Genomic DNA, 20,952 nt, shown 5'->3' on the forward strand with positions numbered 1-20,952 from the left:
CATGAAGTAACATAACTTTGAGGCACTTTTAGTAAAGGGAATTCATAAGTTTTTACCATTCTCCTTTGTGGGCCAAGGTAAATGGAGCTATTAACATGAGGGGCAGTGCTTCGGGAGCCTTTTGTGTTCCCATGCTTATATTAGCCTGAAGAAGAAACTTAAAAATTGTGGGTATGAATTAAAAGTTAAACTGACCTTTCATTTTGGTTGATGAAAGAGACTTTTCAAATGTATTTCTTAAATGCTAGGTTAACCAAATGCTTGGTTAATATATCTTTTGCTTATTTATTGTGTTGTCACTTTGTACCTGTTTTGTATTTTTTTCATGTATATCAGGATCAAGATGACTAGATAAGCAAAGAATATTACAGTATATTTTTGATTAACATTACTGAGTATTTACCACATGGCAAGACAGTGTGGGGTGAGATCTAAAATCCAGCAAAGCACTGTTGATATTTCCCCCCAAAAATTTGAGGCTCATGTCTAAGTGTAACTCAATCAAGTCTAAAATCCTGTATTTATAAACTGGTTTGACATATGTAGACCACATTTGTTTAGACGTTTTTTCTTAACAGACATGTTTCAAGTTGTGTTGCATCGTCAGAACCAACACAATGTGACCATTCAGTTTCCAATGCGGGTTTGCAGTTAGCTGTGTCCACTAATAATACTTTTGGCTGCAAATCAGCAACACCCAGTAATCAAGCAAGCAACTAATGGATTTCAGCAGAACACACACGTACCTGCTCACACAACAGAAGTGAAGTACAAGGAAATCACTAAGGTGCTTAGTGAGTCAAATATAAGTGGAATGTTTAGCTGAATTGAATAAAATCATGTTTGTTCCTTGCAATTAGCAGTTTTTTCAAATTGCAGTATAGATCCGTTGACTTCTAAAAGCTTATATTTAGGGGTGAACTGATATATCAGTTGGCTATCAGATCGGCACCAGTAAAAGGAGACATTACATTATTGGCTTCTTTTGGTCGCTTTACCCAATAATTAACGGCCATGTGGCCAGAGCATCCTGGCATGTGTAATCTAGTCCCTGCACCCCACCACCATCCCAAGCCCACAGCAGACTACAGCTCCCAGTGAGCTGCAGGAGCAGGAGGGAGTGCCAGGGAGTGGTCACAGGATACCACGCTCAGCAACAAAGGGACCATTACCGGCTCCTGCTGCTGCCACTGCTGTGGCAACACGGTGCGCGCAGCAGGGGTGCAAGCACTGGGACTGCTGCAGAGACATGGGGCTGCACACAGGCAAGGTAAGACTCCACGTGAGGGACGCTCCACTCCGCCAGGCACTGGGCTCCTTTGCAAAAGCGGCTTCTCCCTGGCGACCCCAGGACCTCGGCTGTGCGGAGCTGGCCAGCGCCAAGGCAATGGCATGCTCTGCGGTTCAAAACACGGCCAGCACTGCCGTCCATGCGAGGGTCTGCCCTGCCCGCTCTGGATGGCAGCACGAGCTCTGCAGGGAGCGGGGCTGCAAGTAGTAGCTGTGGGCGAGGGGGCGTGAGAATAAAGGAGTTGCTGCCTCCCTCATCGAGGGCCAGAGCAGGCAGGAGGTGCGTGTGTGTGTGTATTTCAAATACAGAACAAACAAAAAGATTTATGTCAATAGTTTAAACTGCCTCGCACTATTTCTAAATCTCAGTTATCGGATCAGCATTGGCCAATATGGTTGGCTAATTATTGGCTATCGTTATCAGCCAAGAAAATCTTTACTGGTGCACCCCTAGCCATATTCATGATATACAAGCTCAGGCTCTTACACCCTCAGAATAAATAATGGTGCTCTATTCTTGTTTCTGCAAAGCAGAGGAATTTTTTATTTTGCAATGTATTGACCTGGCTGTGTATCATGAGTAGATCGGGGAGTTGAAGTTCAGCTCAACAGATACAGGTATTCATCTGACAGTTGGTTAATTGAATCAGTGGTAAATAACAACAAGACTGAAAAGCTTGATTTTTTCAATTAGGTTTTGTGAAAACTATTAATTTCTCCAACAGATGCTAAGCCCCAGTTGTGACATTTTAGGTAAAGAACTCCTGGTGATATAAAGCACTCTTCTTTCCTCGCCCCTTGATTTGAGCCCAATCAGGGTTCCTCTGTCACAAAACCACTAGGAATAAATCAAACACATTTTGGCATAGTTGTTCATCTCTGCCTAGCAAAGGCATGAGACTAAACTGACACTGATACTTAATCACCCCTAATTCATGGAGAGAGAGTGATCCTTCCAGGTCAAGAGAGGGGTCACTGGCAGGGTCATGTGGAGAAACTTGTGGTGCAGTTAACTTCACAAACCTGACCTGTGAATGGATCTAGGGCTTCCTTTTCCAGTATACTGTACAGAGAGAATATACACATGAAAGGTTTAAGCAGATAAGCGACGTTTACAGTTTAATACATCTTTCCATCTCAAAAGTGAAATGTGTTTTATTAATCATAAGGACTGGATAATTAATGCGTGCCCCCTTTCTTCCCCCATTTTTTAATTAAGTTGTAAGGTTTGGGTTCTAAATAGGACAGACCCCAGCAACTTGAAATGTAATCAGTTTAATAAAAAGTATTAAGAATCATTTGGGCCACTACAGCTGTCTCCAGTTACTCTTTCCAGTGTTTGTGGATTTACAGCAGATTTTCCTGTTTCTTTTAGCCTGTTTTTTTTGGTTTTGAGGGGGAGGGAGGGATTGTTTTTGTTTTGGGGGTTTGGGGGAGTGGGTTGCCTTTTGCCTTAGTTACTATGTGAAAATCCATATAAATAACAAGGAAAATTGACAAAGACCCTAATTTAGCAGTTAAAGCCAGTATATGCTTAAGTGTGTGCTCTGTGTGTCACCCCATTGAAGCACAATTACTTACAGTCTATTGATTAAGCATGTGTTTAAATGTTTCTATGTTTGTATAGGATCAAGGCCAAACTGTTTATGGAGGGGGGGGACTTGGCTTCCCCCTTTCTGCCACTGTTTACCCTGAGTCACGGCTCCTGCTCTGGCTCCAACCCCGTCAGGCCTGCAGCATGGAGCACGTTTTCCTTTTCCACACTGTATCAACACATTCACAAATTCTAGAAGCTTGGTGAAACACGGTTTTCCTTTCACAGTCTATATTGATTAGACCATGTCACATCACAATCTCCAGGTGTTCCCATTCTCCTGTTTTTATTACATTTGCAATCAGTTCAGGTATGGAGTACTGGTCTGTAGTCCCCCAGTTAACTTCAGGGCCCCTTTTACATATTGGTACAACAATGTCTACTCTCTAAACTTCTGAACAAAGACTGTTTTGAATGAAAGAGATTGCTTATTTGTATTAGCATTTCAGCTCCCTCACAGTTTTGGGGTGTGCCACCTGAATTTAGTAACTAACTCCTTTTAAAAAGATCAGTTGGTTGCACCTCTATTATTTCTGACACTGTAGTGTCTCAGAATATCTCATCTTTGTTACGGGGAGGGACTGACTCCTCAATAGGCATCTCTACAGTAAAGGCTGGTACAGAAAGATCATTTCACTTCCAATCGGTATCCTTATCTTCTTTAATTACATCCTTTACCCACTAAGAATCCAAGAGATTCATCATTTCCATTGCTGGCTTCCTGCTTCAGATAATCGTAAAGAATTTTTTGTTGTTTGTTTTTACATCTCTAGCTATTTGTTTTTTGAAACCCATTTCAGTCCTTATTTCCTCTTCCCTAAGGTCTGCTGTAAGTTTGTTTCTAGGGTCAGACTTCTGAATTTTAAAGGATTTCTATTTGTCTTGAATAACCTCTTGTCGCTGCCCTTTAGTCACTTTGGTTTTCTCCTTCTCTTCCAGATTTGCTTTTTGCCAAGTAGTAGGTAAATCTTCTGAAACGTCTCTTTTTAAAAGAGCATCTGTGCAGCCTCTGAGGATTTTTATTCCTTTAGTTTTAGCTACAGAACCCTTTTGAGTAGCCTAACTTGCTCCACATCTGCCTTTTCATAGTGGCATTGTTACTTTCTTGTACTCTGCTTGATCTTGGGATGTTGTATACATTGTAGACACTGTTATTTAGTTTCTCCACTATTTTCACTTATTGAACTGAGTGTCTCAGGCCTCAGGTGTTTCAAGTTGTGCAAATCACCATGAAAATGGTAGCATACATTTAGGACTTTTCCAGGAGTCTAAAGGAGGTAGACTTACTTCTGTTAAATTTCACTGGGAATTGGGCAGCTAATTCCATGAAGCTCTTTTGAAAAGCCTAACCTCTTTTCTATACCTTGTACCTGTCGATACTTCTGATTTCTGCTTGGCAGAAACAATTCCCAAAAGAGAAGAAAAACCCTGCATGCAAGAGCCAGACAGAAATCCAGAACTACAAACAGAACACAACGGATGTGATCTCATAAATCAGAGATCGGGGAGAGACTCTGCTGAGACTGGAAGAGAGGAATCAAAGATGCTAATTACATTACATTGCATAAAACATTTTTTAAGCATTGGTGCTCTTATCCAAATTCAGTTTTGCTTTCACTTGGTGCGTCTAAATGAGACACTTCATTGTCTTAGCGACAAGCTACGGCGATGTGGTTCATCGCTACGGCAGTGTAGCATTGGCAGACACGAACCGTGATGTCAATGCTACTGCGCAGTAGCTTGTTTTTACTGCACAGTAGGGTTGGAAATGATCCATGCACTGCCGGACTATGCACTAACAGCAGTTACTGTGCAGTCATTTAGTACTTGCTAAAGCAAGTACTAAATGACTGCACAGTAATAACTGCACAGTCAGGGGCATGTATAGATGCACCTACTGTTGGGCTGAGCTGAGAACAGGAAACCACATGCCTTATCCCCAGCAGGATTATAGCTGATGGTGACCTGTCAAATTCCAGTGTTGGTCAGTATTTTATTTGTTCATAGACTCTTTCATCCCAACATATTGGGTCCTGCTGCTTTTGGAAATGAGCAGCTAAACTCTCATTGGCTCCAGCTGGAGCCAGATCTGATTATATTTGAGGTACAACTGACAAGCAGTCACCTCCAGATTGACACAGAAAAGACGGTAAACAGGTGAGCACGTTTGTTGGGAAGAGCGGCCATGGTAAGGATGGCCATCGGTGCTCCTACACACAATGCCTCATAGGATTTTCTTTGTTCACACCAAACAAATGAGAAGCTTATATTAGAAAGTATCACCTGAAAGGCCAGCACACCGAGTACTGTTGACTCTTATGGATGCCCTACCTTTACCTCCTCCCACACAAATTGTTTTTGACATTTAGAGGGGAAAAGCTTTGAACACTGGGGTTATATCTGCTCTGTCTGGAAAAACAGAATTTGAAATCAGTGAGCAGTCAGGGACAGGGGTTTCTTCCTCCTGCCTCTCTTCAGATAAACATGATTTTGCCCCACAAGATGCCCTTTTAGTCATAAAAACAAAAGATTTGTAATGGACACACTGGCAGAGGTTGAAGGTGTATTGAGGAGAAAGAGTTTTAATGCTTGGCTCCAGCCTCTGTTTTGGGGAGATTGAGAGGGGTTTGCTGTTGCACTACTGCTGTTCAGAGGGATTAGGTTACTTGATTGCCAGCAGCAGGCTGCACAAAAGCCTGGGGTGGTCCAGCACGTTGGGCTCTGTGGATGTCTAGATCAGGCCTCCATGCCATTAATACCAAAAAACGTAACTTTGATGAATTTTATCATTCAAATGCTGCCAGATTCTCCAGTACCTTTGTATTGTCTCACATAAGTGATGTTCAGCTTACAGAAAAGGTGCTAAGAGGGGACATGATATTAGACTTCAAAAGCTGAAGGACTGCCATAAAGAAGAGGGAAAACACCTTTTCTCCCTTCTGCAGAGACCAGGATGTGGACCAGTGGCTTGAAGTTGCAGCAAATTAGGTTTACATGGGATATCCAGAAAAATGTCACGTTGGAAGAGTGAACCAGTGGAATAGACGGCCTAGGGAAGTTATGGACTCTCCATCATTGGAGGACAAGCTTCTTCGGGTGAATCTGATATCTTTTATTAGACCAATAGTTAAATAGTTGGAGAAAATAACATTTTAGCAAGCTTTTGGGTTTAAAAACCGTTCGTTAGGCTGAGGAAGCCTCTGCAATTGGTGTGTGCTCTCTTCCTGGATGGAATGAATAGTAAAGAAACCTTTATCACTGGAGGAGTTCGAGAGAAGTTAGAAAAGCATTGGTCAGAGATGATCAAAGAATAGATATGCCTATGCTCTGCTATGGGTATTTCCCAGTTGCTGGGCTTTGCTGGTTGCCACATGGGACTGGAAAGGATTTCTTTCCCTACTGTTGCTACTTGTGTGCAGTGGGGGAAGGAGGGGTTCACCTTCCTCAGAAGCATTGGGCCTTGGCTGCGGTTGGTTGTTGAATTTTGACTAGGGTGTGCCAGTGCTCCTGCTGAGATTTACACCCAGAAGTTTCTGGCTAAAGGGTCTTACCCCTCTGCTCCGGGTCAAGCCAGTTGTCATATATTGGGGAGGGAGGAAGGAGTTTAACCCATAGTCAGATTGGCACAGACAATGAAGGTTTTGCCTTGCTCCGTAGCGAGGAGCATGACCCTCTTCCTTGGATCTCTCAGGCATATTTTAACAACCCTTACAGCAGCAGGACATTGGCTGCCATTGTCCCCTTCCTTTATCTGTGGCAGGTTAGGGTGTCATGCCTTGTGGTTGTATGTCAGGGTTAAATGTGTAGTCTTACTAATAGGTCGGACAAGGATTTGTAATGGATGGTCTCAATACAGATGATCCTGTCTCTAGCACGGGGTTGGACTAAATGACCTTTGGAGGTCCTGTCTAGCCCTACTGCTCTATGAGTAGAGCAAATGAAAGGCAATCATGTGACAACCTTTCATCCAGCTCTCATCTCAGGACTCTACGGGAGTGTGCAGGGTAACGATCCAGCTTTCTGCAGGAGGCAGAGCCTGGATTAGCAGCAGCTCCTGCTTTCCAGGTCCTCTTTTGTTTTGATTTTGAGAGAAGTCACAATGACTTCTAACACTTGATCTCTTGAACATCACTTCTCTCCCTAGTGGCATTTGTTTCCATTTCCTCAGAGCATTGCTGGAACTTGTCCAGACAGAATGTTTTTGGTCACCACCACAGACCTGCGTGATTGCCATTTCCTCCATCAGCACACTATGTGTGAATGTGCTAGCACATGGGGCCTGAAGCCTTCATTAACTGTTTGTGCGCAACCCTCCCCTGGTGCAGATACCAAAATATGTCACAGAAATTAATGCTTCCACTGTGCTTCTCAAGGAAGAGTTAGTGTCTTAGAGTGCATTTTGGTCACAGAAAGCTGCAGATTTGGTTGTTGCTAGTGTTTGTTCAGGTTTATGGAAAGGAGAGAAAAAGGAGGGAGGTATTTGTCACCACATCCTTGTGCTCTCCCCACCAGAGCTAAGGAAACCCCTGCGCTCCAAAGAGCACACGGGCATCAACTTCTAGTAACAGGGTAAAAGCGAAACCATTGGCACTGCATCAGCATATAGCACTGGCCAGATGGAGAAGGGAGGAAAGGGGTGTCAGCCCTTTCAAGAGTGAATCATAGAAAAGTGGGGCTGAAAGGGATCTCAGGAGATCATCTGGTCCACCCTTCTGCTCAACACAGAGTCATCCCCATCCAACCATCCTATAAAAGTACTTGTCTAACCTATTCTTAAAACTACACAAACAACCCTGTTACACAGCTATCAGGAACATTGACTCAAGGCACCAAGAACACCTTAACCCACCATGGGTGAACCTGGGGGGATGAGAGCACCATCTGCAAGGACCTAAGTCGTTTATTAAAATATACTCACAGTATCCCAGGAAAAATGCCATGCCATCTGTTATAGAGGGAGGCAAAACCCCCTGCAGTCCATGCTGACAGTGAGAACGGTCCCTCTTGGCATAGGGTTGTGACAAACATGAGCAGGTACAGAAGTGCTCCAGATCAGGTCATGCAGCATCCTTTAAGTACAATCTGTTTTACCTTCCATTGGCATGATCCTGGATTGCTTTATAAATGATCCACGTGGAGAATCATTTGTAACACTTACAAGGTAACCTATAAGCTGTGCCCGTGCTCAACCAGAAGATCCGGGCTGGACACAGGAATTACTGGTCAACCATCTGTATCAGTATTGTACAGGAGTGCAGGGTAGATGAGCGTACTGATCCTGTCAGTCCGCCAAACCTTTGAATCTAGAAATATTTAAGCTGATCCAGTTTTCAGAGACACCAGGCACCCACTGCTGCCACTAAAATCAGTAAGACTACATGGTGACGTTTTTGAGAGATCATCAGATGGATTTAAACATCTGCTTTACAGCTGCAGTCTGAGTTGTTACCTTTCAAGTGCCATATCAAACAACAGTGAGAGTTTGCATTTTTTTATAGTGTTGAATATTTCCATATTCGATTTATTTAAATATGAATACTTGTTCTTTTGTATTCAGCCCAGGAATTATAATTAAGCGAAGCCCTGAGAGCAGGCTGAGGGAGTAAAGTGGCAAAGACATTTAATGCCAAAAGGATCCACAGTGTGTTGCTAATATTCACTTGAGTATGTGCACCGTACAAAATAATGTTTCAGTTCAGCAGTCCATCTGCATGCAGTCAATTGAAGTTTCACATCTAAAAAGTGATCACCTTGAAGCTGCCCATTTAAGGAGCAAAAGTTGTTTCCTCAAAGTTTGAGAATATCTTAATTCTGTGGAAAACCTGCAGTTGCTTAGAGGAAGTTTGGACAGGTTGTTCTACATAAGAGAGGTGTTTCTTACTTAGTTATTCTGGCTTTGAAATGATGGCCATATTTGTGCATGCAAAAGAAATCATGCTGTCACCAGGAAAAATATTTTTTTGTTATTTCATGAAAGGTTTTTACGTGTTTCAAGTAAAAAAGAGGTCTGATCGTACGGGTTGAATTCTAGGCTCAGAACCAAACAGCTCCACATTCTGCGTCTAGCTGTGATGCTTACTTTGCCTCTGATCCTGCACAACTGACTGTTCGGCAGCTCCACCATGGACTCCCAAGGAGCCAGAATGTCAACTTTTTATCTTTGATCCCTTATCTACCTATTCGATTAGGATCATACTCGGACTGTACATTCCTAGAGAGGTGAACTATCTTTTTGTTATGTCAGTGCCTAGCACAGTAGGCAATATGACAACAACAGCAACAATAAAATACTAAATTGCCTAACTTATAGGTTGTTGAGAAGATTAGCTCTGTATTCACAATGCACTTTGTAAATGAAAATGTCCTCAAGCGTCTCAGAATTACACATTACTTTTTACTCTTCCGAAGAGAATGATAGAAGGAACAAAGAAATAATATATTGCATAAGCGATACTTCCTTTTGCTCCCCTATTATCTTCTCTCAGATATCCCACCCAAAAAGATGAGAGCAGATGGGTCGGGTCAAGTGAAAAATGGATTTCCCTGAAAATGAGCCATATATTGCTTGGTATGCAGCAGCCCTCCATGGAGGCCCTTTCTGTCAGCTCTGTTGTCTTCAGTGGGATTGTCTACCTGCTTGCAAGATTAAGCCTATGTTTTTCAGTAAGAGATGTATTTTGTAATTTTATGTTTGTTTTCTTTCTCTGCAGCGAATATCCTCTACATGGCAAGCCAAGAAATGCTGAAGGTTGTGGACAGAGACAGCACAACTATTCAGCAAAATTTGAAAAAGGTAACTCTTCAATCTTCAGAGGTTCATGAGAGAGCCACTCGTATGGAACAAGATCCTCAATTAAACTGTGAATCCAGAAAAACTTTCAGGCTTTACTGGTTTGCACCAGTGCTACGCTGGTGAAACTCCACTGATTTCAAGGGAATTATTTCTGGTGTGCACCAGTGTAATTGAGCAAAGACTCCTAATCCCTAGGCTATTTCACTAAAAGGTGGGAAGGTCCTCCTCTTCCACCAGTTGCTAGATACAGTTGGTCTTCAGCTACCGTTATGGAGACCTTCACATGCCTACCTGGGAGGCATAGGATGACCACAAATAGTAAGGAGCCAGAACAGGATCTTCTGAGTGTGCTCAGAAGGGTAAGGCAAGTGGCATAGTGGGGATTAACTGCTCAAAATGCCACCTAAGCAGCTACAGCTAGCCATGTTAAGTGCCCCTTATCTGCCCAAAGGAGTTAAAGCACTGTGCTGAGGAGCAGGAGACAGGTTCAAACCCCACACAGTCATAGAAAATTAGGATTGGAAGGGACCTGAGGAGGTCACATCTCATCCAAACCCCTGCTCAAAGCTGGACCAGCCACAACTATTTCATCCCAGCCACGGCTTTGTCTACCTGGGTCTTAAAAACCTCCAAGGATGGAGATTACACCACCTCTTTGGATAACCTGTTCGTGTTTTACTACCATCTGAGTGAGAAAGTGTTTCGTAATATCCAATTTAAATTTATCTTGCTGAGAATCTGGGTTTCCTTCTCCCTGGGCAAGTACCTCAACCACTAGGCTTTCTAGGTGTGTCTCAGTTTTAATTGTCAGATGTCTCTTCCATTTCAAAGGTCTGTAGAGCTCAGGTTTCTGTACTTTTAGCTCTTCCTTCCTGAAAAACGCACAGTCCTCCTGGCACCCTGGGAGGGATTCTTACAGGTGAACCTTAAGGGCTGACCCTGCAAACTCTTGCAAATAATCTCGGTGACTTCAGTGAAACTCTTGAGGGACTTGGTCCCAAGCCTGGTGAAGCCAAGGAAGACTGCCACTGGCTTCAGTTAGATCTGGATCATACTCCCTAAGAAAGAAGTTTTTCAAGTCATACTGGGACAAGCCACGGTAGTAAAGTTAAGCAAGAGACTTTGAGAAATGTTAACTTTAATCACATATTTAACTCTAAATACACATAGTCTCCTTAACATTAGCAGGCTACTTACTCAGATACTTAAAAGTGCTTATAACTGACTAGTTCTGTTAACTTTCATGGGATTACTCACATGCTTCAGGTCACACACGTGCTTATTTCCTTGCTGAATTGAAGCCTTTGGCAGTACTAAGTGTTTGCAGGTTCCTTGGTCTACTGAAGTCTGTGTTTTTCTGGACTGTGTCAATCTAAGCAATGTCCTGGCACACAGGAAGCTTTGAAAACCTGTACTAACTTTGTTTTATTGATTCTTCTGTGTCATCACACTTCTGAAGTGGCAGATGTACCCAAGAAAATAAAAAGTTGAGGTGAGGTTATGAGCAGCTGGCACCCTGAAGAAGCAGCAGATACAAGTGTGAAGTTAAATGCCTATTTTTTCCTTTGCTTTTTAATTCTTCTAGTAATTTCTGGGAATGTGAAAATTACGGGGGGAAATCTAAACTGGCAGTAAGTTAATTTTGAAGTGTATTGACAGTAAAAGTGGATTTTACTTACAAAGGTTGGAAGTTTATAAAAACAGGAGCTGTAGTCCAAGTTGCTATGTGCTGGCAAGATGTCACCGCAAAAAATTTATACTGTTTAGTAGTCAGTGTGATCATAAGTTAAAAGCCAATCTTAACACCTGACTGTGCCAGCTGCTGTGAAATAGAAAAGTTATTTCTGGATCATATTTGCATGTTGTGTTCTGAAGGAGAGGGAAGAAGAGATACTAAATTATTCCAGTCTCTCTGAGTCCAGGTTTAAGGTTAATTATTACTAGTCAAGGACCAACAGAAAATACGTGTCTCTTCAGACTTACTTACTTAACAATGCTAAAAGATCAGATGTGTGTTTTGGGGGAATTGGGACATTATTTGGGTCATCAATTGAGGCATTTCACGGTCTTCTAAAGTGAGGAAAATGTGCACATTAAACAGAAGTTGAATTGTATGCAGAAAATGAAGATTTACCTTTCTACCATATAGATGTATGGTATATCATTTGATATACGGATACCAAAACTATTTGTGAAACCAGGCAGAGCATGAATCTCCCAGAGCCTCAGTATTGTAACACCTGACAGAAAGAGTTTAAAAAATCACAAAATCCAAACAAATAAGGCATGGCTTATTGAGGGAGGACTGTCTCAGCCAGTGTGATTAATTATTGTTAGCTAATTGTTCCTGGGCCTTAACGCAGAAACTGGAAGCACAGATACTGCTGTACTAGAGGAAGTTTATTGTGATTTTTACAGAAAAGGAAGTCTGCTGTAATTCAGTATTGGTAAAGGATTAATCAACAGTGAGAATCATAATCCTCTTGCTAGGGGGAGGAAAAATAAAAAGAAAGGGCAGTTGGCTATAGCAGATGTTCCCTAGGGTACCCGTAATAGGCAGCAGTTATTACTGGCTTATTTTAAGGCCTGCTGTCGTAGAGACTTGCTTAGGCTTTATCTTTTTTCACATCGGTAGTCCTGTTGCAGTCAGTGGGAATACTGGACTTGTTCCCTGGATGCTGAACTGTATAAGACAGGAAGCTTAGAAAACATTTGCACTTCTGGGTTTATATTATTCCTCCCATTGTATCACACTCTGCCCACAAGGGTCCATGGCTGTGTTTAATTCCAGGATCTGCTTCTCAATGACTTCAGTGAGCTCTGGATTGGGCCTATATTGGGCATGTTAGACTGGTTCATAATTTACCAAGACCTTACGCCATCTGCTCTTCACCTTAAGAATCATGACACTTTTCATTTTAGAGTTGAATCTTTCCAAGCAGGTGCACCTTTTAATGTGACTTTGATTCCAGTTTTGCCCATGATCCCTAGGCGAAAAAGACCTGCAGATCCTTAATGAGCATACTCATTTGGCCAAGTCTAGTTGCACAGGTGGACAGCGGATATAAGATCTCCAAATCTAAGATCTACGTAAGGGGTACGAAGAGCTATTTACATATCTAACTTTATCCATATAGCTGCCTACAGGGGGAGCTGGACTTGGGCCCAGATCTTTCCTTTTCAGAGAAAAATGAACTGTTTTAGTTCATTTTTTGCTTTGTTTTGTTTTTAAACATGAAGTCATTATCTTAAATTAACAGAAGAAAATCCCAATTGGAGTGGCCAAAAGCAATTTTGACCCACTCTTATTGAAACAGCTGGTCTGATGTTGCCCAGATTTCTGACCCAGTATCCATAGTCATCCACAGTGGTTTAATAATTATTCCCATTGAGAGCAGCATGATCTGAAAAGCAGTGGTTAGAAAGGATACTACAAATACCGTGCCTGCCCACAGCCAGAGTAAATTATATGCCTCCAGTTGTGGAAAACCTTCCAAACACACTTTCTGAATAGGTGCAAAGTGCTCTCTGGAGCCAGGAACACCTCTTTTTTGGCTGATCTCACATCCTTTTTGGCCTGCACTCCCCTGAGGTACAGGATTGAAATTAGGAAAGTTGCACACAGGGATTTGGAGATGTTGGTGCATGTAGTATTTAAACATACAACTACATGGGACTTGGAAGCATTCAGAGTGGCTAATCAGCAAGCAGAGCATCAGGGGTTGCTCCCCTGCCCTAGAAATTGATCACAGCAAGTGGTGGGGGGGGGCTAAAAAAATGAGGTTGAGACAACAATCTAACCGGCGTTAAATATGAAGTGAAAAACGAGCTGTTACACTGGGCTTCTTGGTTCCTTGGACCACTTCCTGCCACCCTCATTCACACTGTGATTGCAAGGATATTGCTAATCCCGTAAGGTACGTATGACTCAGCCTGAGCGGAGACGTCAGAACCCACCCTGTATCCATAGCTGGAGAAAGCTGCTGCGGGCTGCTGCGAGAGAAGAACTACATCCATCTTAACTCTTCCGAGAGAGCATGACCTGGCCCTAGGCAGTATGATTTCTAGCGAGCTATATCCTGCCAGCGTCACGCACCTTACTCCACAAGTCATTACACTTAAATCAGCAGGACTGCTGGGGCCTGATTCTGACACCGTTACTCCATGAGCAATGCCAGTGATTGATATGAGGCAAGAAACTTGGAATAGGAGTGAGTGCCTATACAGTGAGGCATTTTTGGAATCCGGCCCACTATTAGTATGACTTAAGTAGCAGTTTTCAATCCTTTGAATTTTTTGCATTTTATTGTGATGTTTAGACTAACTTTCCTCACGACACTTGCATGTTATTCTTGCAGCTAAATGTATGTCATGAGGCAGAGGGCGGGAGTTAGTCATCTTAGTCTGAGGTCAGGCAGAAGGCAGGGTAAAGTTGCACCTTATAGACCGTTTAACTCAGCTATGCATAAGCTTTTGTGAGCCTGAGCTCACTTCATCAGATGCAAATATATCATCCAATTACTTTATTTAAAACTTAAAAATAATCAGTGTTACATATGTGCTGGCAAAGCCATTTTCATGGTAGATGCCTGTGCTGATTTATTTTCTCATGGAGAAGCTGCCGCACATCAGCTTGCACCTGGATCGTAACAGAATGGAAACTTGCTCCAATGGCAAGGAGGCCAAGACAGTTGGACATACCATTCTGCTGCAGACTCATCCTCCTTTGCAATATTGAAATGCTAACATCTTCCATCTGCTGTGCTGTTGAGGACTTGCAGACCTATAGCTGGGGGCTGGATAGGCTTATTATAATGGCAGCCTGTACTCACCATGTCACAACTCTGTCAAAGGATGTATGTGGCTTTTCAGGAGGGAAAGCATTGCCACCTGCTATCCCCACTACATCCTATTGGTGCTTCCGCTGCTTGGTCCACAACTGCTTATCCATCAGAGTTACCCCTGCTTATTTTGCAGCTAACCTTCCTTGAAGGTCATTCCATTATCCCTCACCTGTGGACAGGCTGGGTAGCAGTATTTCCCATTGGAAGCTGTTGCGCATAAAAGGCTGACCTTGACATCGACAAAGAAATCCAACATTGTCTCGCAGCCTTTGGACTCCTGAGAAAACAGGTGTTCAAAGATCATGATATCATATCTGAAACCAAGCTTATGGCTTATCAAGCAGTTGTGATCCCCATCTTACTGTACGGATCTGAGACATGGACAATGTGCAGGAGACACCTGAAGTCACTGGAGAAGTACCATCAATGCTGCATGCAGAAGATCCTTTGAATGGGAAAACAGTTGCACCAGTATTAGCATCCTCTTGCAAGCAAACACCATGAGCATCAAGGCGATCATCTGACATCAACTTTGCTGAGCCAGCCATGTCATCCAGATGTCCCACTCCAGACTCCCAAAGCAAATTGTATTTTCCCAGCTCAGTCAAGGCATACACTCAAGAAAAGGGCCAATAAAGCACTTCAGGGGCATCCTCCAGGCCAGCTTGAAAAAATGTAACATTGATAGCAACTCATGAGAGATGCTTACTCAGGAATGCCCCAAATGGAGGAAGAGTCTGCTACTAGGGTCTCAGTACTTCAAAACCTTGCAACAGCAACAGGAGATGAAAGAGTGGGAGAGGCAGAAACAGTGTGTTTCCGACCAAATCAAGAATCCAGATCCCCGCCCCCACCCCCCATGGAAACACCTGCCTGAGCTGCAGCAGAGTCTGTCGATCCCAGATCAGCCTCATCAGCCATCTTCGGACACACAGACAAAGCAATCATTGATGACAACCATCCTCAACTCTGAGGGATTGCCAAGTATTATTGTTGTTTTTGTTACATATATGGGCTGTCCAGCCTCCCTTTTTTATGCAATAAAACCTAGGCATCCTTTGTTAAAAATTAATTTCCCCTATATCTAATCTTGGTTGTCTCTCAGTACAGATCAGTATTGCTCTGTGATCTTTCCTTCTCTCACACAGCTCCCATGAGAGATACTAATGAACATTTTTGCATATGGTTGTACTGAATAAACAGTTAAAATGAACAGTTCCCCCTTGTCCAGACAAATGAGTTCCTGCAAATGTCACTGGAGAGTTTGAGCACCAAGGGTCTTGCTCACAGCCTGGGCTATAGCCTGCAGTGGACCACAGAACATATAGGACAGTCCTGTCCTACAGAAGCACGTGCAAAGCACCCTCCTCGCCAGTTCAGCACCCATGGTTTGAAAAACCTTTGTTGCATTGAAAGTGGGGCTCTAAGGTGCTTCTCAGCTCTCATTTTTTTACAGTGAAGCTGCTTTCTGTTTATTATCTATTTTGTTTTATCAAACCAGTGAATTCTTTTTCATTAAAAAGAACCGAGACATCTAACTGAACTGCCTATTAAGCATTACCATAGGCCTAATAGGACTTTTTTTTAAACAGTATGCCATAGCTCCAGTTGTCAGCCACATCCTTTCGGGGGGGGGAATATTTGGCTTTAGGTTATGCCTAGTACTTTAAAAAACTTGCGTTCTGGCAAAACAAGACCAGGAACCAGTTCTAAACACCCTACCGTCACACTGGTTAATCTCAGCTGTGGCAGTATCCTGATAGGAGAGGAGAGATTGCCTTAGGGAACCAGATCTCTAACCATTAAGGGCTTTATAGGTTAAAGCCAACATTTTTTTAATCTGCCCAGGAACTGACTGGTAACGCCAAAGCACTGCCTATATAAATCCAGAACTTAGAAAAGGCATCCCGGATTGATCCATTCCTGTGTCATTTGCATTATTCTCTTGGCCGGGAGAGGCAGGGATCCATGCATAATTCCAGGGAAGCCAAATCATTTTTTATAAATCTTGACTGAAACAAAATTTAATCCTGAGCTAAAGCCTCTTAAACCATGTTTCATCCCAAAGCCAGTGAAACTGTTGACTAGTCACTATGGAAAGCTCTTGCTCAGAGGGAGCTGCTGCCTTATCCAGCAGATACAATTTTAAATAATAATAATAATAATAATACAAGTATTCATTTCTGGCAGGAGGATTTCCAGTAAGGCCACTGATACAAATATGTGTGTAGTTGCACATGTGCCATCAGTTGATATCCACTAAGAGCCAATCCTTTGGTCTTCACCATCAGCTAGAATAGTGTTTGCCAAAGGAATAGAGTTGTAAAGTTTTACAACGTGAACCACATTCCAGAAAGATAAAGGAAGTTACATTTCACCCCAATGACTATTTTTTAACTGTAGGTTTTGTTTTTTCAGTATTGACCTATGACAGCCATACAGGAGGCATAAGGAAATTCGCCTCTCCATAATTTATATTTTTTTGAACTGTCATACACACTAAAGCAAGTGCCAATAGAGTCGACGGCAGGAAATCTTTATTATTTTCTTAGAAACCCTAAAATATAAACATCCTGTTGATATCAATCTCAGATTCTTCTCGTGTTTACACAGCAGCTGCCATCATTGTGCACTGTCTGAGTACACATACCAGATGACATGGCAGAAAAGTTGATAAAGCTGTACCCAGACCACATTTTATTAGACAACTGGGTTGACTGTGTACCTCAGTAATTTAAATAATAAAAAATGCTTAGGAGAACATGTTGGGGGGAGGGAAGTTTAATGAAGAGTTATTTGAAACTCAGGCAATTGAACTTAAACCCAAACATTTGAAAGCATGATGTTGAAATGGCCAGTTCAGACTTTGTACAACCTTAACTCTGCCCTACAGAGAGATCCTGAGAAAATGTGTAGTTTTATCTCATACTTCCTGATTCCTGCTGCATCAGGCTACAAGCCCCAGCTTTTGGGGTGTTTTTGTTTCTTGCCCTTGTGGGTGAAGTAAAAAGCTAGAAGACATGAATCTTAAACGCTCTGCAACAAGAAGGCAAATAGAAAGAAGCCCATATTTATTGTTTGGTAAATCTCATGATTTTTAAACCAGTCTCATAATTTTGGGGGTTTGACTCATGATTTTTGAATGCTTGCATTGGCACTTGGCTACCCACAGCAGTGCAGTCATTGTGTTAACTCATGCCCTCTATGCAGCCAGGTCCAATCCGCCAGAAAATATACCTTTTACGATTCCTAATCCATTCAAACACTGTAGTAAAGGCAAACATTTCCCACTCCTGATGAAGACACCATTTGCTTCTAGCTCATAATCACTATAGAATTATTTATCTTTTTATCTCCATGATGCAATAGCAAGGCTTTGATGTTAAAAAGAGGGAGAGAGAGTTAGCTGTGTTAGTCTGAAGTCAAACAGAAGGCAGGGTCGGTTTGCACCTTATGGACTAACTAAATCAGAGATGCGTAACATAAGCTTTTGTAAGCAACAGGCTTACTTCAGATGCTGTGAGAAAGAAGGAGAAAAGGAAGAGGGAGGAGACCGCATTATCAATTCTGCATAAAGTGTTTGTCTCCATAAAGTGTTTGTGTTTAAATTAATTTTAAAATTAACTGTCTGTTGTAAACAAGATGGGATTAACAGCAAAATTCATTCTCAGATTTTTAGGCAAAGATTACTACCATTTTGCCATTTCAGAGAGGCTTCCAAAGCCACAAATGACAGTCAGATGCCAAACCCCAGTTTACTTTCATAAGCATTTTACTGCTGTCCTTGTCTTTGAAAATCTGCCCCTTAATTTTACCCTTCTTTCATATTATGTAACTACAGTGCATTCATAGTGGATTCAGGTAGCAAAACTGACTAGCTGGGCATGTCCGCATGAGACACCTTACTGCAAAATAGCATAGTTTACTGCACAGTAAGCATGTGCATCTACACGTGCATATGCTTACTGTGCAATAGACCACCCTAATCACAAGTAAATTTGCTACCTGCAAATGCAAGTAGCAAATTTACTTGTAATTAGTAACAGTGCAGTAGTGCTTGTAGACACCTGACCAGGAGCAAATCTGCTCCCAGTCAGCCAGCCACCAGGGAGCAAGAGATTGCTCCCTGCCCCTGGGAGCTCCCTGCTGCCAGGGCAGGCTCCACCACCAGAGCCAGGGCAGGGACTATATTTCCCTGCCCCAGCAGCAAAGAGCTCCAAGCCCCCCACTCTGAGATTGTGAGCACGGGGATCATGAGCAGGGGCTTCACCATCAGAGTCAGGAATTAGGGAGCTTGGAGATTTTTATCTTTTAGCACCGGCTCCGCAGTCGCGGGGCCAGCGCAGGGAGATCCTGTTCCCCACTAGAGAACCTGTTCCTCCCTTAGCTCCATGAGCATGGAGCTGGGCGGGGAACAGGCTGAGGAGCTTGGGGCTGGGAACTGTCCTGGTCAGGGGCAAGTCCCAGCCCTGTGCCTCAATTGGGTGATCAAGGCACGGGGCTTGGAAAAAGCTGCAGGGGTGAGGTAGGTCCCAGCACCCTGCCCCAATTTGCTGGTGGGGCAGCTAGCACCCAAGGGGAACCTAGAGCTCCCCCTGGTGGCTGCAGGGGCCCAATATAGGGCCCTAGGAATCAGGAGCAGTTTGCTGCTATTAGCAGCAAGTCTGCTCCCACATCCCTGTATATATAGACACCTGCCTGGGAGCGTTTACTTATGAGTAGTTTAGTCACAAGTAAACCAATCTCGGATCAAATGCATGTGTAGACTTACGCTCTGAAAACAAATCTGAATTTCACGTAAGCTTGGCAGCTTTAGATTAAGAATATTGGTAATATACACTGCGAGACCTGCACACACTATGCAGGAATGATAGCCTAGCCTATTACTCATGCCCTTTCTATGTGTTACATTTACACCACAATTAACATGTTAATTGTTAGGATTCAGATGGGATCAGATCCCATTGCGCCATGACATGAATATGTGCCGAGGCGTCAGATTGCCTGCCACAGCCCACTATAAGTGGCTGTTGAAGTTATTAGCAAATGAAAACAAACTTTAACTATTTGGGATGAAACTTTCCCTTAGGTTGTTTGATTGATTGTTTTGTAAAATCTCAGTCCATAAATTTGACCTACTTCCAAGAACAAAACTAGGGAAAAATACATTTTTTTTTCCCCATATTAAAAAATTCTGGCAGGCTTTTGTTTGGAAAACTGTTGTACCATCATGCTTGGGAACAGCAATTTAATATTAAGCAGAGAGGCTTTTTCTCCAGACCAGCAGTGCTCAACCCCCAGTCTCAGGGTCAGATCTGGCCCCCTGCACCCATGTAATCCAGGCTGCAGGGCTCCCGACAGGTTTGTGAGGAGCCCCATGGGCCACGGCCCAGGGCGCAATCCCAGTGCAGGAGCAGGATGGAGACCCAGAGCCCAATCCTAGCATGTGGAGCCGGGTAGATGCGGGGCAGGGCCCCAGGCCCTGATCTCAGTGCATGGTGGGAGCGCAGGGTCCGACTGTGCCCATGGATCAGCCCTGCACCACTTCTCTGGCCCACAGGGCCAGAGGGTTCAGCACCACTGCTCCAGGCTGTCGTTTAACAGAACTTTTCCTGTAGTTGCAGATCTAGTCTGATGTCAACTCTGCTGAATCTCGATCTGGACAACTCAGTTGCAATCAGGGAGGCTCTCTCTCCTAGCGTTCCACACGCTGGGCTCGCGTAGCAGAGGCAAGGAAGCTATTGGGTTCAAATACAGAATATGGGCAAGTTGGGAAGTCGACTGGGACAAAGTGCCGAAGGAGGAGGCAGACGCTGGCACTGAAGGCTGCTGTGGAGAGAGAGAATCTTGGGACTTGGAGTGGGGAAGAGATTGGGACTGGCTGGGCAAAACTCCTGGCAGACGGGGGTTGGCACAAGTGGCTGGGCCAGGAGATGGAATGAGCCCTCCTGGAACAGTGAGACCAGAGAGGTGAAACAGAGATTTGCTGGACAAGAGTGGGACTGAGATGAGAAGCCTAAGGAGTGGAAACTGGAACTGACTGGGGAAACTGGAACTGAAGAGCCATGGTGAGGAAGAGACAGGATGGGCACCGGTTGAGAGGAACAGGGCAGAAGGAAGTGGCTGTGCTCAGAGAGAACAAAGGATCTTGTCACTACTCTAGCACTCTCCCGTCCACAGCTTAGAAGAAATCTAGGGCTTCTGAGTCTGTTGTTAACAAATATCTCTGAAACCCTGAAACCAGGAATGCCTGCTTGCCAAAAAGGTGGTGTAGACCCGATGGAAGGGGGGTGCTATCTCCAAAGAGGAGTATACCTCCTCTGCTCGGGCCTGTAGGGGGGCTGTCAGGAAAGCTAAGGCGGACATAGAGCTAGGACTAGCGTCCAAGATCAAGGATAATAAAAAGTCCTTTTTCAAATACACAGGGAGGA

General features: G+C 43.4%; 1 protein-coding gene across 3 annotated transcripts in view; it reads left to right on the forward strand.

Moving 5' to 3' along the window:
* The window catches only part of LDAH (lipid droplet associated hydrolase), a 214,319-nt gene that overhangs the window by 180,354 nt on the left and 13,013 nt on the right, over positions 1 to 20,952 (forward strand). For 2 of the 3 annotated variants that reach the window (XM_019537340.1, XM_019537341.1), the window contains exon 6: positions 9,595 to 9,677. The exons of the other annotated variant lie outside the window; for it this stretch is intronic. In XM_019537340.1, coding sequence (XP_019392885.1) covers positions 9,595 to 9,677 — 83 coding nt within the window. The remainder of the gene's footprint in view (positions 1 to 9,594; positions 9,678 to 20,952) is intronic. 3 annotated transcript variants of the gene reach the window in all.

This window comes from Crocodylus porosus, unplaced genomic scaffold (genome assembly GCF_001723895.1).
Source record: "Crocodylus porosus isolate Cpor-Errol unplaced genomic scaffold, CroPor_comp1, whole genome shotgun sequence".
Lineage (NCBI taxonomy): Eukaryota > Metazoa > Chordata > Crocodylia > Crocodylidae > Crocodylus > Crocodylus porosus.